Source organism: Carlito syrichta, unplaced genomic scaffold, assembly GCF_000164805.1.
Source record: "Carlito syrichta isolate Samal-C Ts95f unplaced genomic scaffold, Tarsius_syrichta-2.0.1 Scaffold153937, whole genome shotgun sequence".
Taxonomy (NCBI): domain Eukaryota; kingdom Metazoa; phylum Chordata; class Mammalia; order Primates; family Tarsiidae; genus Carlito; species Carlito syrichta.
The window spans coordinates 98,643-115,535 of NW_007098033.1; the positions used below are offsets into that span (position 1 = coordinate 98,643).

Here is a 16,893-nt window from a genome sequence, read left to right on the forward strand (position 1 = left end):
TTTGCTTTTTGAGAGATTTATTATGATTCCAGATTTTAAAGCCGTTTTGAAATGTGAAAGCTGGAGATTCCAGGCCATGATAGACCTTTCCTTGTGAAGGAAAGAAGCCCTTCTTCCTTGGTACTTGAATACCTTTTTTGTACTTTTGATAAACATAACATTGGCAGTGTATTCTCTTCTGCTTGTTTTAAATCATACTGCTTACTGGGTAGAATACTTCTGTTGTGTATTTTGTGACTTATGAATTATGTAACATGGAACAGGCAAGATTAAGCCATAAAAAAACTTAGCACCTTTATTTTTATTTTATTTTCAAGTCCATAAAATTTGTTTCTTCTCATATGGATTTTTAAAATGTGTTCCCTCCATACGTTTTACTTAAATTCATGGTCATCTCGCCATTTAGTGGTGTGGTTTAATTGCATATCATGGTTAGTCTATATGTAGATGTGTTTAACAAAGGTGTCTCTGTAACAGGAATCCTATCCATCCTCTTCACCAATATGGTTTGTGGACTCTGATGACCCAAATCTGACATCAGTTCTGGAACATCTAGAAGATACTAAGAACAATAATTCGGTGAGAAAATAAGCCAAACTACTTTCTTTCTTTTCTCATGAATATTATATACAGAATTTAAGTATTAAGAGATAATATGATATGAAAGCATGATTAATGATTATTTGATAATCTTAGAGGGGTTAAAGACTAGGGTTTTTTTGCTTTTCTTCCCTGTCCTTCAAATTTTATTTACTTCTTTATTTACTTCATTCTCTTCTTTATTTCCCACAGGTATAGCCTTCATTTAGACTAGGAATTAGGGGCCTCTTTTTTCCTTGAAATCTAACCATTAAACCAACCAAGCATTTTTGATAGATACCACTAGCCAAGGTAGGAAGTAGCAAAAGGGAAAAAGACCAAGGTAAAGATGAAGGGAGAGAGTGATAGAAGGACACCAGTGCTAGCGTTAGGGAATCGTTTTCTTTCAAGAGTCTATAAGTCTGCAGTAAAAGCCAAAGTTATTCAGATAGAAAGCTTTGTTTTTAATATATAAAGAAATGTAACTTTCCATTATACAAAAATTTTCAAAAACTTTTCTTTTTGATTATAAAACTTTTAAGTGACCATTGTGAGAAAACTAGTAAATATAGAAAAGCCAAAAGAATTTAAATCTCTCATAATTTCTCTACTCAATATAACCACTATTGACATGCTGGTTATTTTCTACCAGGATTTTCTTTTCTTTGCTAGTAAAGTACATATATCCTTATATATGTTCTAATAGTTGAGGCCACATTCTATGTAGTTTTATATCCTTTTAAAAAGTTGACATTGCCATTATATTTTCTCATGATGTCATAAGGTTTTCATAGGAAAAAAAGTCATTATTTTCAGGTGATAGATTATTTTAAGATGACTAGTTAAAAACTCTCTTAGACCAGGCATTGTGGCTCATGTTTATAATCCTAGCACTTCGGGAGACTGAGGCAGGAAGATTACTTGAGCCCAGGAGTTTGAGACCAGCCTGGGCAACATAGCGAGACCTTGTCTCTACAAAATAATTTAAAAATTAGCTGGGCCTGCCTGTAGTCCCAGCTACTCAGGAGGCTGAGGCAGGAGGACCACTCAAACCCAGGGGTTTGAGGCTGTAGTACACCATGATTGTGCCATTATACTCCAGTCTGGGCAACAAAGTACGACCCTGACTCAAAAAAAAAGCCCCATAATATAAAAATCAATAGTTTCCCCAAATTTCAGCTATACTTAGATGAATGTAGTGATAAAGTATTTTATTGACAATTACATCAAAAATTAAATACCTAGGAATAAACTTAGATGTGCAGGATTTGTATCAAGACAATTGCTAATTGGAGTGACACTTGAATACTATGTTCCTGGATGGGCAGACTCTATAATATAAATATGTCAGTTATCTCCGTGTCTTTACATTAATTTACAAAGATAATGCAATTCTAGTACAGATCTCAGCAGATTTATTTTTGAAACTTGACATAATGACCCTAAAGTGTATTGTGGGAGTAAATAATAAAAAAAAAACTAATAAAGTTAAAAGAAATAATGAGAGATTTGCCCAACCAGATATTAAATACAGTAAAATATTGTATGCTGGCCCTGAGCCAGACAGATAAAGGCAATAGAAATTTAGATCCAGGGTCATGTAAATGAGAATTTAGAATAAGGCAAAGTTGGTATTTTAACTAAGGAAAGGATAGATTTTTCAATAAATAGTTTTGGGAGAGCTGACCACTTTAGAAGTTTGAGTCTTAAATCAGATTTTTGTAAGTTTAAATGGTTTAAACATATCTGTTCTTAAAATTAAGAACAGAAGAACTCCAGTTAGAAGGTATTTTAAGAGCTAAGGCTGGTATGGAGAACCATGATGGTAAGAGGTAAAAATTAAAATCTGGATAAACACATCTCTAACAAGGGAGCAATGGGAAAGAGTGATAGGCATAGTCTTATTACTGCTACCTCCTTTTAGGAGGTCGCCTTTAAAGATACCAGTTTAAAGTAGCAGAAATGAGTGGAGTAGTTTTTAAATGTCTTAAATATTACATTAAAAATGCTCATAAAGTTAAATAGGATATAAAATTGGGTCTAATTTTATAAAAAAGTAAATATATTTATATGAAGGGGAAAGCAGCTCACCTCCCACTCTATCTTACAGCCTCTGCCAGTTTCTCATGGCCTAGCTTCTTGAGAGAATAAGCTGTATTTTTTACTTTATTTAACTCATTATAATCCAGATTCTACCTTCATTGTTGCATTAAAATTTATCTCCTAGTTATCAGATCCAGTAGTTCCTTTTTTTAGTCCCAAATTGATCCTTATATAGCATTTTGATACTGTTGATTGTTCCCTTTCTGAAATATACCTCCATTCAACAAATGCTTATTTCCTTTTTTTTGTTGGAGTCTCACTCTGTTGCCCAGGCTGGAGTACAGTGGCACGCTCATAGCCACTGCAGCCTTGACCTGCTGGGCTCAGGAGATTCTTCCACCTCAGTCTTCTAAGTAACGGGAACCATAAGTGTGTGCCACCATGCCTGGCTAATTTTTTTTTTGAGTCGGAGTCTCACTCTGTCACCCAGGCTGGAGGGCAGTGGCATGCTCCTGGCCACCGCAGCCTCGATCTGTTGGGCTCTGGCGATCCTTCCGCGCCAGCCTTCCAAGTAGCCGGAACTACGGCATGTGCTGCCACACCTGGCTAATTTTTGTTTTATTGTAGAGATGAGGTCTCGCCAAGTCGCCTGGATGGGTCTCGAATCCGTGGGCTCAGGCAATCCTCTCGCCTTGGCCTCCCAAAGTACTGGGATTACAGGCTGAGCCACCGAGCCTGGCCAATTTTTTTTGATTTATTATAGAGACGAGGTCTCACCAAGTTGCCCAGGATGATCTCAAACTTCTGGACTTAGGCAGTCCTCTTGCCTTGGCCTCCCAAAGTGCTTAGATTACAAGCTTGAGCCACCATGCTTGGCCAACAACTATAAGTTATTTTTTTTTTTGAGTTGGAATCTCACTCTGTTGCCCAGGCTGGAGTGCAGTGGCATGCTTACAGCTACTGCAGTCTTGACCTGCTGGACTCAGGTGATCCTTCCACCTCAGTCTTCCAAGTAGCTGGAACCACAGGTGTATGCCACCACACCTGGCTAATTTTTTTGATTTATTATAGAGACAAGGTCTCACCAAGTTGCCCAGGCTGATCTCAAACCCCTGGACTTAGGCAGTCCTCTTGCCTTGGCCTCCCAAAGTGCTTAGATTACAAGCTTGAGCCACCATGCCTGGCCAACAACTATAAGTTATTTTTTTTTGAGTTGGAATCTCACTCTGTTGCCCAGGCTGGAATGCAGTGGCACACTTACAGCTACTACAGTCTTGACCTGCTGGACTCAGGTGGTCCTTCCACCTCAGTCTTCCAAGAACCACAGGTGTATGCCACCACACCTGGCTAATTTTTTTGATTTATTATAGAGACGAGATCTCACCAAGTTGCCCAGGCTGGTCTCGAACCCTCGAGCTCAGGCACTCCTCTTGCCTCCCAAAATGCTGGGATTATAGGCATGAACCACTGCACCTGGTGACAAACACTTATTTCTTAATGTCCACTAATAAAGAGTTGATTACATAAAAATGATGGTGTATAGTTTTATAATAGAATATTCTATTGTAGCTAAAAAATATATATATAGCTTAGCTTTCCATAAGAGCACATTCATAGTGCTAGGATGTATTAAGCGAAAAAGCAAGGCATAGAATATTGTGTATCATCTGACCTCCCTATTGCAGTGTTGTAAAAAAAAACCAAAAAACTATTTTTATGTTTGTTTATACTTAATTTTTTTTTCCCCTGGGTGGATATGGGAAACTATTAGTAGTAGAACACAGAAAAATATATTTTTTTAATTTGCTGGTTTTCATGCCAGGCTTTGTGATAAGTGGTGGGTATAAAAGACAAATAAGGCAGATTTTTATTCTGGAAACTGATCATCTAATAGGACTTCCATCAGATCACTATCTCTTGGTTCTATCTTATCACCCTGGGTTGGTCTCCTCTGATCTCTTCTTTGGTCTGCCTCCCTCTTTTCTCATTCTCTACTTTCTCTGGGTGATCTCTTCTTCTACTCCCATTACTTAGGTCATGACCTAAATCCCAGAGATTCCTAAGTGTATATTTCTAGTTAAAATCTATCTCCAAAGTTTTAAACCTATGAATCTGCCTTTGTATCATATATGTTCAGGAAATCTCACTTGGATGTTTAAACTGATGACGTTTAAATTTACACTCATCTGCGTCTTAGCACTCCGTCACCCCTATCGTGTTTTTCCTCGGTAATTCTTTTTGTGGTTGTGAGTGGGACAAAATGAAATAATGAAACTTGTCTCCCTTGCTTGAACCTGGGAACTGTCTTAGTGTTCTTTTTATACCACTATTCCCCAACCCCACAAACCAGAAAGTTTCTAAGACCTGTCCATCTACCTTCTGAATTCTTCTTAAATTCTTCTGGTTTCTTCCTCCCATCCCTCAAACACCCTTTTTTGAGGGGCGGTGGGGGGCAGTGGGCATAAGTTAGAAATTCTGGAAGACGTAAATTACCCTGTTTCTCTTGCTGCTGGTGTGACTCCACCCCATTGCTGCCTTTCTCACAGCCCTCTTATAGCTCCCTCCTGTGTCAGGGTTGGAGTGTCCAGGTCTGTGTCCAGATCACCCTGCCTCATCTTCATTATGTACCTAGCACAAGTCAGAGCCTATTGGATAGATAACAAATCCAAAGTAGGACTTTACTTCCTTTTAAGCATGAGGGTTTTTGTCTGATCCTAATCCTGTTCAGCCTTCCTTGTTTCTACTTGCTTCTTTACCCACTTTGAAAAGGCTTTTTCTTTGCTTTGTTAACCCATTCTAATCCTGTGTCTTCTTCTTAGTCCTTCATAAACCTGCTTCTTTCTCTTTGCCTCTTTTTTTGGTTAGAGATACACTAAGGAGACTGTTCCTGACTAAGTGAAGTAAGTTGCCTTATTAGGTACCATTTGAGTCTACTAAGTATTGACCATTCTTCTTAAACCATAATTGGTAAACTTACACAGTAAAAATAGTTTTAAACAGTGAAAACCTTGTTTGTGCACATAATTTACTTTGCTTACCTGCTTAAAGTAAATAAGCTTGCAAAATAATCTGGATTTAAAAATTTGCAGTTTTCCTTTTTTTAGACAGGCACTTAAAAACCTAAGTATAAAGTATTTTCCCAGAAGATTTCATTTAATCTTTACCATTCTGGGAATGTTTTAATTTCTTTGTTTTACAGATGGGCAGGTTCACACTGAGGGAATTAGGTTCCATATTTGAGGTCATCTAGATTCCCAGACTCTGTCTACTAGATCACATTTGCTTCTGTACTTTTGAATGAATATGACTATGAACTATGTAATTTTGTAATCTATGTATAACGACACTGCCTGTGTTTTTTTGTACCCTCATTAATGTATTAATATTCTGTTGTCTGAAGTTGTAAGTTTCTAAGAAAAGAAGTTAGCAACTAAACACTGGACAATGTCTGGAACTCTTTTCCTCTGTCTTTTTGTTGTCATTCTGCTAGGTGTCAGTGGTAGGGATTGTAGCCCAAGCCATAGTAATTTCTTATACTTGCAGCCTCTAAAATATTTTAAAGACTGTAGGCTGCAGTTGAGCAGCCTGTTGGCTGCAGTTGAGCAGTAACAAACTTGTTTTCATTTGCTACTGGATTGATTACAGTAGTTGTCATAGCATTATTCATGTCTTCTAAGGGCTCTTTAACATAATGCTTATTTACTGAAATATGTTTTGTAGCTTCGTCAGCAGTTGAAGTGGTTGATATGTGAACTCTGCAGATTATATAACCTTCCTAAGCACCTGGATGTTGAGATGCTAGATCAACCACTACCCACGGGTCAGGTAAAGTAAAAAATTCTCTAGTGTTCAAGAGCTAAAATAAATTATCTCAAGTAAAACTAGGATGTATTTTTTTTTTAATTATTCAACTTAATTTAGAAGTTAGTTTTTTTGGTTCCTATTGAATTGTTTTGTTTATTTTGTTTTAGGTACTAACAATAACCTTTCGTTCTTTGGAGCTGCCGGTATTTATTATGACAGGAAAACAATTGCCCCCCTCCTAGCACCTCTTTTTGTTGTTGTTATTACTGGTTTCCATAAGTTTTCCTTGGTTCTTTGATTGTTTGCCTTTGCTTATTCCATTACCTTTATCTGGAGTACAATCTCCTTAAGTCCATCTGTGCTTCAGGACTGTGCTTCCATCCTTAAGGACTAACCTAAATATTATCTGTGCTTCAGGACTGTGCTTCCATCCTTAAGGACTAACCTAAATATTATCACCTATAAGCAACAGAAATATCTGCTAGCTCACCACCACCTTTGGATTTACCTATTTAGGCATCAGTTACTGGCTTTTTACTATAGTAAATGAGAATTTAGCTCTTATACTATCTGCTTATCACCCACCTCCCCTTCCTAAAACATTATCTTTTGTCACATGAATAATCATTATTTATCATTAGGATTTTGTAGTATAGAGCCAAGTTTTGATTATATTTTTTGTGTAGCTTTTTGTTCTGCAAAGCCTTCCGTATAATAGTAATTCTTAGTTTATAAAAATTATGTTCTCTCTTTTTCTGTAAGATCCCCCTCATTTTTGGAGCTTTTGCCTCTTCTGCACCAGTCTTGGCAGCTTGTTCCCTGGGCTAGCTATATAGCTGTCATCTTGAGGTTTTTCTTGTCTGCTGTCTTAGAATAGATCTGTGGTTTCCTTGATCTCGTGTCACTTTTCTTGACTTACCCTTTCTCATTTTGCCTGAGTACATCCTCAAGTAGAGCCCTAAGAAAGCATGGAATGATACATCTTCTGAGTTCTGGCTTCTGGAAAAATATGTCCAGAGTTTGGGTTTTGGAGCTAGATCACCATGGATTTGAATCTTGGTTCTGCTGCTCATTAGCTGTATGCCCTTGGGCCGATTACCTAATCACTCTGTGCATCAATTTCCCATTTGCAAAATGGGGAAAATAATAGTAGTACCTATATTTTGGGGGAACTGTGAGGATTAAATGAGTTGGTATATGTAAATCATTTAGAGCAGTGCCTGGTGCATAGTACACCCCTAATAAATGTTAATATATTCCACCCTGACACTTGATTGATAGTTTGGTTGAATATATAATTCTAAGTTGAAGATAATTTCACCTTAGAATTTCAAAGACTGTACTATTGTCTTCTAGCCAGTGGTGGTGTTGAAACCTGATGCCAGTCTGAGTTTTACTCATTTATATATGCCTTTCTCTCTGGAAGCTTTTAGAAATTTGCTTTTTCTTTGGTGTTCTGAAATAGCACAACAATGTACTTAGTTATGGGTCCTTTTTCATTTATTGTGCTGGGTACTTAGTATGTGTAGGCTTTGTCAAATTTGGATTCTTGAATCTTTCTTCTTGTATTTGTGTGTGTGTGTGTGTTAAGTTTTTCCTTTCCATTTTTGTTCATTTTGGAAAGCCTTCTGATTGGATCTTGGACCTCTTGGATTGAGTCTTTCGATTTCTTATATTATTTCTAAGTTCTATCTCTTTTTCTTTTAATTCTAAGTTCTATAATATTTTTCTTGTCTTTCAACTTTTGGAAATTTTATTTGAACATTCATAACTTTGTTTTGTTTCAGTTATTTATTGCTGCTTAACCAATTATCCCAAAACTTAATGACATAAAACAAGTTAGTCTCCTCTCACTGTTGTATGGGTTTACTAGGCTTAGCTGGACAGTTTTTCTGCTGGTCTCATCTGGGGACTCTGATTGTGCAGTTTTTGGCTGGGCTGGTGCCATCTAGATGCTCGATTGCACTGAAATGTCTGAGATGGCGTCTTCACTCATAGGTCTGGTACCTTGATGTTTGTTCACATGGCTTTTCTTTACATGACATCTCATTCTCTCAAGCCACTTCACGTGGCTTCTCTTTCTTCAGGAGGAGATTCAGGTTTATTATTTTTGGTTTCCTAAAGCACAGAAGTAGAAACTGCCAAGCATTCTTAAGGCTTAAACCTGGAATAGGCCCAATGTCACTTCTGCCAGATTCTATAGGTTAAAGTGAGTCATAGCGCCGACCCAGATTCACTGTGGGATGGGACCATGCAATGGCATGAATAACAGGAGATGTGGTTCATTGGGGGCCATCTCCAAAGATGAACCACAAGTTCTAAGAAGGTTTTCTTGTTCTCTGATTATTCCTTATTCCTAACATTCTGGTTTTCTGGTATAGATGTCACATGCTCATATGTCTTTAAGGAACTGTTTTGATGCTTTTTTTGTTCTCTCACTATCCAGCATGTCTATTTTCTCTAATAATTTTTTTTCTTAGTTTATCTTGGTCTTGTTTTTCTCTTTAAGGCTTTTCTCAAGTATCTATTTATTCTGTGTTGCTCATTTATATTTTTCTTTTTAAAAATTCCCTTACTCTTTTGTTCATTCATAATTTTTTAGATTTTTTACTTCTGCATTAAGTGAGATTGTTAGTTTTGCTTTCTTTCAAGCTCTTCTTTTATTGCTATATCAGGGCTATGCAGGGGTATGACATAGGAGGCTTTACATCTTTTTTCTATGATCTTTTTAAAAATTCCCTTAATTGTTCATTCATATGTGAGAGGTACTGAAAAACTGAGTCCTTTGTGGCCAAGACTTGTCAACTGGTAGCTTTTAGAGGGAATTTATATATTGACTCCCAATTCCTGTTCCCCACCCCTCTGTCTCCTGCAACAATAATAAATGATGGCTAGAATGACTCAGTTTCTCTGGAAATGAAATCATATGGTCTATGCATGAGGTAGGTTTATTTCTTCCTGGGTTATGCTTAAGGAGATGGGGGAGAGTGTGTGCTTCAGGGACTGAAAAATGTGTTCTGTATAAAGGTTTTAAGTTAACCTTTGTGTTTTCAGACCTACGTTTTGCTCACCCTCTGGTGTACCTGGTGCCTCTCGTAGGTGCTGTGAGACAAATTAGCCACCTTATGACTGGTATCTCCCTAACCTGCACCTGTATTTGCTTTGCTTCATCAGTTATCATTCTTCCATTTATTGTCATCTTCTAGTGTAGGTGAATTCTCTTTTCTGATGGTAACCCCATTCCCCTTTTTGTTATTGTGTATACAGTGTTTATTCTTCACTGTAATTCTAGTGGAGCCTCAAGAAAGAGAGATGGGAGAAATATATGTTCTTTGTTCATTTTTCTTTTCTAGGATACCTGCAACTCGTATTTTTCACTTAATATAGTAGATCTACCTTGTTTTTCATAATTGTGCCTACAGTTTTAAGTAGGGATAGAACATAAGCTGTGAATTGTATGACAGTTTCAGAATTTTGAATCTTCCTTGCATTCCCATGATAAACACTGTTAGAATAGATATGGTAATATTGTATTTTTAGATTTTTTACTTCTACAATGAGATTTTTATGTAGTTTTGTTTTCTTTTAAACTCTTGTTTTATTATTGTATCAGGGCTATGCAGGGTTATGACATAGGGGGCTTTATATCTTTTTCCTATGATCTAGGACTGTTTAAACCAGCAATTTAAAACTCAGGCGATTTTTTATTCCCATGAGATATTTGGAAATATCTAGAGACATTTTTCGTTGTCCCAGCTGGCTGTGGTAGTGGTGGGGGTGCTACTGGCATTTCGCGGATAAAGGGGATGTTATTAAACATCCCACAATGTGCAAGAGAACTCCCGCCTACAACAAAGAATTATCTGACCCAGTGTATCAATATTTGCTGAGGTTGAGAAACCCTGGTTTAAATAAACAACTGAGCCTGATCCATTTTAGAGTCTTTGACTATCTTTTCTCTTCTTTGTATTGGTCTGTTCAGGTTTTCTACTAATATGGTCAGTTTTAGTAACTTTAGATTTTAAAAATGATTACTTTATGTATACTTTTTGAAGCTATTGTGGTCACATTCACTTTTTGCATCATCTTTATATATGGTTATATCTCCTTTTCATTTCCAAAGTTGTTTTCTTTATTTTGATTACTTGTCAGAGGCTTGTCTGTTTTATTATATTGGTTTCTTGAAAGAATCAGGCCTTAGTTTTATTTTTTAAATCTAATGTGCTTTCTTTTTCATTTTTTGCTTGTGTCTTAATTATTTTCCTTTTACTTTGCTCTTTCTAGTTTCATGGATCATTGTAATTTAATTTGCTTTTTAAACAAACATAAGGGTATACATTTTCTTTGAGTGCTTTGACTTTATTGTACAAATTTTAAAACTTAATATATTTTTAAATAGTTTGTTTTTTCTAAGTAGTTTTATTCCATCTTTTGTTCACATTACTTCTACTATTAAAAACTTTTATTGGGAAATATAACATATACTGAAAATATGCAAAATATAAACTTAGTGAACACACAGTTAGAATGAATACTGGGGAACCACCATCTGACCACCACCCAGGTGAAGAACTAGAACATGGCTAGCACCACAGAAGCATTCTGCAGGCTCCTTCAGATCACCATCCCTCTATATGCTAATTATTTATTTTAGTTTTGTCACTCGTGTGTGCATCATTGAGCAATGTGCTTTAGTGTTGCCTGTTCTTGAGATTTATATTAAGAATTATACTATGTGTATTTTTTTCATATCTTTGTTTTGCTCAACATTGGTGTGAAATTCATTAATAGTGTGTGTAGTTCTTTTTCCTTTATTCTATTTTTGAGTGTATCATAACATTTATCTGTTTGCATATGAACATTTGAGTTGTTTCCAGTCTTTTGCAGTTAGAAACAGTGTTACTGTGATCATTCCTGTCTATTTCATGGTACCCTTGTATAAGCATTTCTCTGGGGCACATACTTAGGAGTTGGATGGGGCATGAGGATCAATGTCTTCTCTAGCCTTAGAGTTATCTAGGAAAAAATTTTTAAAAAGCATTTTCAGGGTGGCTTTTGAGTTACTTCTAGTTTATTAATATGGTCAGAGAATATGGCCTGTGACCTGTCAGCTGCATTATCAGCAATTTCCTAGACTGAAGTAATGGTGTTACTGTTGGCTTGACTTATTGCTGGAGAGTGTTCCTTGAATACTTTTCTGTTTTTTATCATTTGTTCAATAAATACCTGATTTTTTATAAAGGGCTCTTACATTAGTGTGGAAGATCCAGTAGTGAACAAACAGATTCGGTTCCTGTCCTGAGGGAGCTAATATAGCATTCTCAGTTCATAATTAAGTCTCTTCCCAATTCTTTACACTTTTATCTTCTAGTATTTATTATTGAACATGAAAAGTCTTATGCCTGCCTGATCCTTAACTTGTCTTTGTATTTTATTTATTCTTTCTTGAAATTGGTATGATTTTCTCTGTAACTATAAAGTATGGAATTTTACTTTTCAGTACTTTTTAGGGGCATTCAGAGCCATTTAATATTCTAAAATCTTTCTTTAGCTTGGCAATAGTTGTCTCTTTTATTCCTTTTTATTTCTTTTTCTCCATCCTCTGGATGAATATTAGATCTCTGTGTCTTCCATTTTCCTTAACTATTCTCTTCTGTCCCCACCCCTCCCATCTCCTTTCTTCCATGTTCTAAGAGAATGTCACAGTTTGGTTTTCTTAATCATAAATGCTGTGTTCAGTCAAGTCCATGGTACTCTGGCCCTTCTACTGAGTGTTTTTTGGGGGGCTTGGTGGTGGGGAGAATCTTATTTTTGATTTCCCAGAACTGTCTTGTCTTTTGCATAGTAATCTGTTTTTGTTTTGTGAATGCAATATTTTTTCAATTACTACTAAAGACTCCAATCAGGTTTTTTATTCTGTTTGTTTTGTTTCCTTCAGTAGTAGTGCTTCAGGTCACTTTTTCTGCTTGCTTGATATCAGTTGTTGATATGGGTATCCTCAGAATCGTCACTCTCTTCTGATGTGGCTTCCCTCTCTTGCTATTCCTGTGACATGAGGATGGGGAGTTGCTGGCAGATGGGCTTTCCAGTTCTCAAGTGAGAGATGGCGCCTGTTAGGAGATTTTGCCACTGCACTGAGTTATGTGAAAAACATTGTCTTTCTCTCTGGTTCTAGCACCCATAGACCATCAAGGTCACCTTCTTATATTAGGAGAGTGATCCTTACCATCTGTAGTTGAGACAAGTACAGCAAAGAATGGGTGATTCTTTTGAAAAAGAAAAATAGTGGCCCTTTCCATAGTCCATAATTTGGATTGAGCTGTGGCTTTCTTTGGACCAATAGTCTGATTCCATCTACTTTATACCTTCTAACATGTTCCTATAGTTTTCATTCCCTGATAGTACTGGCACTTTCCTTGTGTTGTTTTTCTAGTGCTTCAGTGGACTTCTTCTTTTTTTTTTTTTAATTTTTTATAAAATTCTGTAGTCATTTCAGTGGGGTTTGGGAAAGAAAGCCTGGCCGCATCTTGAAGTGAAATTCATCTTAGGATTTCATAACCCTAGTAGGCTTTGTGTTTGGCTTAAATTGCTTATCCTTTTAGAGAGGGCAAGAGCTCAGTTTTCTCATTTGTAAAAGGAAGGATAGAGACTGAATTGATGGCTACAGTCCTGGCTACATGTCAGAGTCACCTCAAATAGCTTTTTTTGAGTCAGAGTCTCACTCTGCCATCTAGGCTGGAATAACATTGGCATAATTATGGCCACCACAGCCTCAACCTGCTGGGTTCAGGTGATCCTTCTGCCTCAGCCTTGCAAGTAGCTGGGACTATAGGCGCCCGCCACCATGCCTGGCTAATTTTTAAAAATTTATTGAACAGATGAGATTTTGCCGTGTTTCCCAGTCTCGTCTCAAACTCCTGAGCTCAGGCAGTCCTTCAGTCCTCTTGCCTCAGCATCCCAAAGTACTGGGATTACATATGTGAGCCACTATGCCCAGCCTCAAAGAGCTTTTTATAATGAGTCTCTGGTGTAGGTTTTGAAGTTAGCGTTTCAGAAGATGCCCTATCAGTCATTAATGCACCCAAACTTATATGCACCCAAACTTTGGCACTTTTAGGCTAAGTGTATTCTTTAGATACCTAAAGTCAATTGGAATATACAATTTAGGGAAATGAAGACAGGGTGAATTACAACATTTTGGGAGCTGCTGCTTGCTTCCTTTCCTCATTCAGTTCCTAGGAGACAAAAATGTCTAAAGAGATGCGGATTTAAAGCAAATAAAAGTTTATAATGCATGAGTATGTGTACCCACATGGGATTCTCCAGATTACTAATCCAGAAGAGTTATAATACCCTTTGTGATAATAGATTTTTTTTCCTTAAGAATTATGCCATCAGCCTATCTAATAACAGATCCTTATATACTACTGAGATCTTTGTTGATCTGATTTGGTCTCTGGATCCTAGTTTCTTCATCTTTTAGATATTCTGAGTTTTAACCTAAGTTGGCTTATATAGTTAAAGATGCATTTATATACTGTGTCCTAGAGAATTATTCTTTGACCAGAAAACTTGTTTTTGAGCTTTGCCAACACTGGATATGAAGGGTCTACCTAAAACCCCATCAAATTCATTTGTGAATGAGTGGTGTAAATTATGTCTTGTGGAGAGGTACTCTGTAGTAAATAACTCATTTTTAAAAAGAAAATTGGCTCTTTAGTAAAGTGGTCATTTCATAATTTTTAGTTTTATCAAGTGTCTTATAAATAACATATCTGACCTTTTAAAATGTAAGGCAGTTGTGTTTTTATAAAGATTCAGATTTTTCAACGTTAAAAAGGTAGTTATTTTAAGGAATCAATAGTTTGGAATATTTATCTTAAACAAAATAAGCCATTGACCTTATACACATAGCCATGTAAGTAAAATGTTTCCTTATTTTAAATTAGATTGTTTTAAAATTTTTTTCAGTTTTGCTTTATGTTTGACTGATTGCCTTTGTCTATTCCTAAGATATTTATTAAGTTGAATTGTTCAAAATTATTTCTTTTTTGAAAAGCTGACAAATGTTATTCATCAAATCAAAGTTGAATTTAAAAATAAGCATTTAAATTTTTTTTTTTTTTTGAGTTGGAGTCTCACTCTGTCACCCAGACTGGAGTGCAGCGGCTGCTCCCGGCCACCGCAGCCTCGACCTGCTGGGCTCCAGTGATCCTTCAGCCTCAGCCTTCCAAGTAGCTGGAACTACAGGCGCGTGCTACCACGCCTGGCTAATTTTTTGTTTTATTATAGAGATGAGGTCTCACCAAGTTGCCCGGGTGGGTCTCGAACCCGTGGGCTCAGGCAATCCACTCACCTCGGCCTCCCAAAGGCGTGGGATTACAGGCTGAGCCACCGAGCCCAGCTTAGCATTTTAATTTTAATAAAGTCTTTGTTAGTGGAACTGCAGTGACAGATTGATAGTTTGTCCCTAAAGCTGTGGCACAGTCTTCTAATGTGCTCGACCTGTGCTTAATTGTTCTCTGTCGCCCTGGCAAATTCTTTCTCCATTTCAGAATGGGACAACAGAAGAAGTGACTTCAGAAGAAGAAGAAGAGGAGGAGATGGCTGAAGTAGGTATTTTATGTAAGAATAGTATTTTATAAGTATCTTCATTTTTGAACATTTTATTAATTCTGTAATCTTCTTCATAAACTAGTATTAATGTAGAATAATGGAGAGCATGTTGTATGTTGATTTCCAAACTCTGACTTTACTGCTAATTAGTGATATGCCTTTGAGTAAGTTGTTTATCTGAACTCCTTGGATTTGATTTCCTGAAAAAGAAGAGCTCTTAACATTTAGCACTAAAATTATGTTTACCTTTCAGAATATTCAATGCTTAACCTGTATTTGGTTATTTTTAGGAAGTTGAACTACTAAGTTTAAAAAGTTATATGTTTATATAAAAGTAGTTTGAGAACATTTCGGAGACTGTTCTCCAGAAGCAGTGACACTGTTAGACAACTGCAACTCATTAAAAAAATCATCTAAGAATTTTGTCTTAGTTCATTTTGTGCTGCTATACATAAAACCTGAGATTAGATAATTTATAAAGAACAGCAATTTATTTTCTCACAGTTCTGCAGGCTGGGAAGTTCAAGATCAAGGTGCTGGTATTTGGTGTCTTCTTGTGTCCTCTTATGGCAGAAGGCAGAAGGGCAAGAGAGCAAGCTAGTGAAACGAAATACTGTGTGAAGACTTGTTTATAAGGGTCTTAATCCAATTAACAAGGATTAAGACCCTCACTGCCTAATCACCTCTAAAAGGCCCTACCTTTTAATACTGTCACATTGGCAACACCTAAATTTGGAAGAGACATATTCAAACCATAGCAAGTTTAATACGGAAGAATACAAAGAAATCAAGCTTAGGTCAGTTGTTGCTAGTCATTGGTATAATTTTAGAGGTTTTCAGATGCTGAAGGTTTGCATTTAAACTCAAATTTTGGGGTGAAGATTTGTCTCTGCATTGATCAAATAGAAGGTATTAGGTTGGTTCAAAAGTAATTTCGCTTTCGGACCATGAATTTTAAATTACTATAACTAGTCTCAAGCACATCTTTATTAATCAGAGTAGGAACCATTATAGTCAACACACTTTGCCAGTGAAAAATAAGTTTACTCCTGTAGCGTAAAAATCTGTGCTTTGGGATTCAGTGAACTCTCAGAAAGCATTTTCTGCAGCCTGCTGGTTGTGGAAGTGTTGTCCCTGCAAAAAGTTACTCAGATACTTGAAGAAGTGGTAGTCGGTTGGCGAGAGGTCAGGTGAATATGGCGGATGAGACAAAACTTTGTAGACGAATTGTTCAACTTTTGAAGCATTGGTTGTATGATGTATGGTTGGGTGTTGTCATGAAGAAGAATTGGGCCCTTTCTGTTGACCAATGACGGCTGCAGGTGTTGAAGTTTTCAGTGCATCTCATCGATTTGCTGAGCATACTTCTCAGATGTAATGGTTTCGCTGGGTTTCAGAAAGCTGTAGTGGATCAGACCAGCAGCAGACCACCAAACAGTGACCATGACCTTTTTTGGTGCAAGTTTGGCTTTGGGAAGCACTTTGGAGCTTCTTCTTGGTCCACCCACTAAGCAGGTTGTTGTATACAATTCACTTTCCTTTGCACATCATAATCCTATCGAGAAATAGTTCATTGTTGTGTAGAATAAGACAAGACAACACTTTGAAAGGACAATTTTTTTCATTTTTGGTCAGCTCAGAAAACACTCACTTATCAAGTTTTTTTCACCTTTCCAATTTGCTTCAAATGCTGGACGACTGTAGAATGGTTGATGTTGAGTTCTTCGGCAACTTATCCTGTAGTTATAAGATCCGTTTCAATGATTGCTGTCGGTTGTTGTCAACTTCTGATGGCCGGCCACTATGCTTCCCATCTTCAAGGCTCTTGTCTCCTTTGCAAAACTTTGTGAG

The 16,893-nt window shown here is 36.8% G+C and overlaps 1 protein-coding gene across 2 annotated transcripts in view; it reads left to right on the top strand.

Moving 5' to 3' along the window:
- The first annotated feature begins 425 nt into the window (after nt 1–425).
- UBE2Q2 (ubiquitin conjugating enzyme E2 Q2) overlaps nt 426–16,893 on the top strand; it is a 49,292-nt gene continuing 32,824 nt past the window's right edge. Inside the window, exons 1-3 of one of the 2 annotated variants that reach the window (XM_008050883.1) lie at nt 426–579; nt 6,343–6,447; nt 14,982–15,038. In XM_008050883.1, the coding sequence (XP_008049074.1) occupies nt 6,418–6,447; nt 14,982–15,038 (87 nt within the window). In that variant the 5' untranslated portion in view covers nt 426–579; nt 6,343–6,417. The remainder of the gene's footprint in view (nt 580–6,342; nt 6,448–14,981; nt 15,039–16,893) is intronic. The other variant, XM_008050884.1, reaches the window with a different exon arrangement.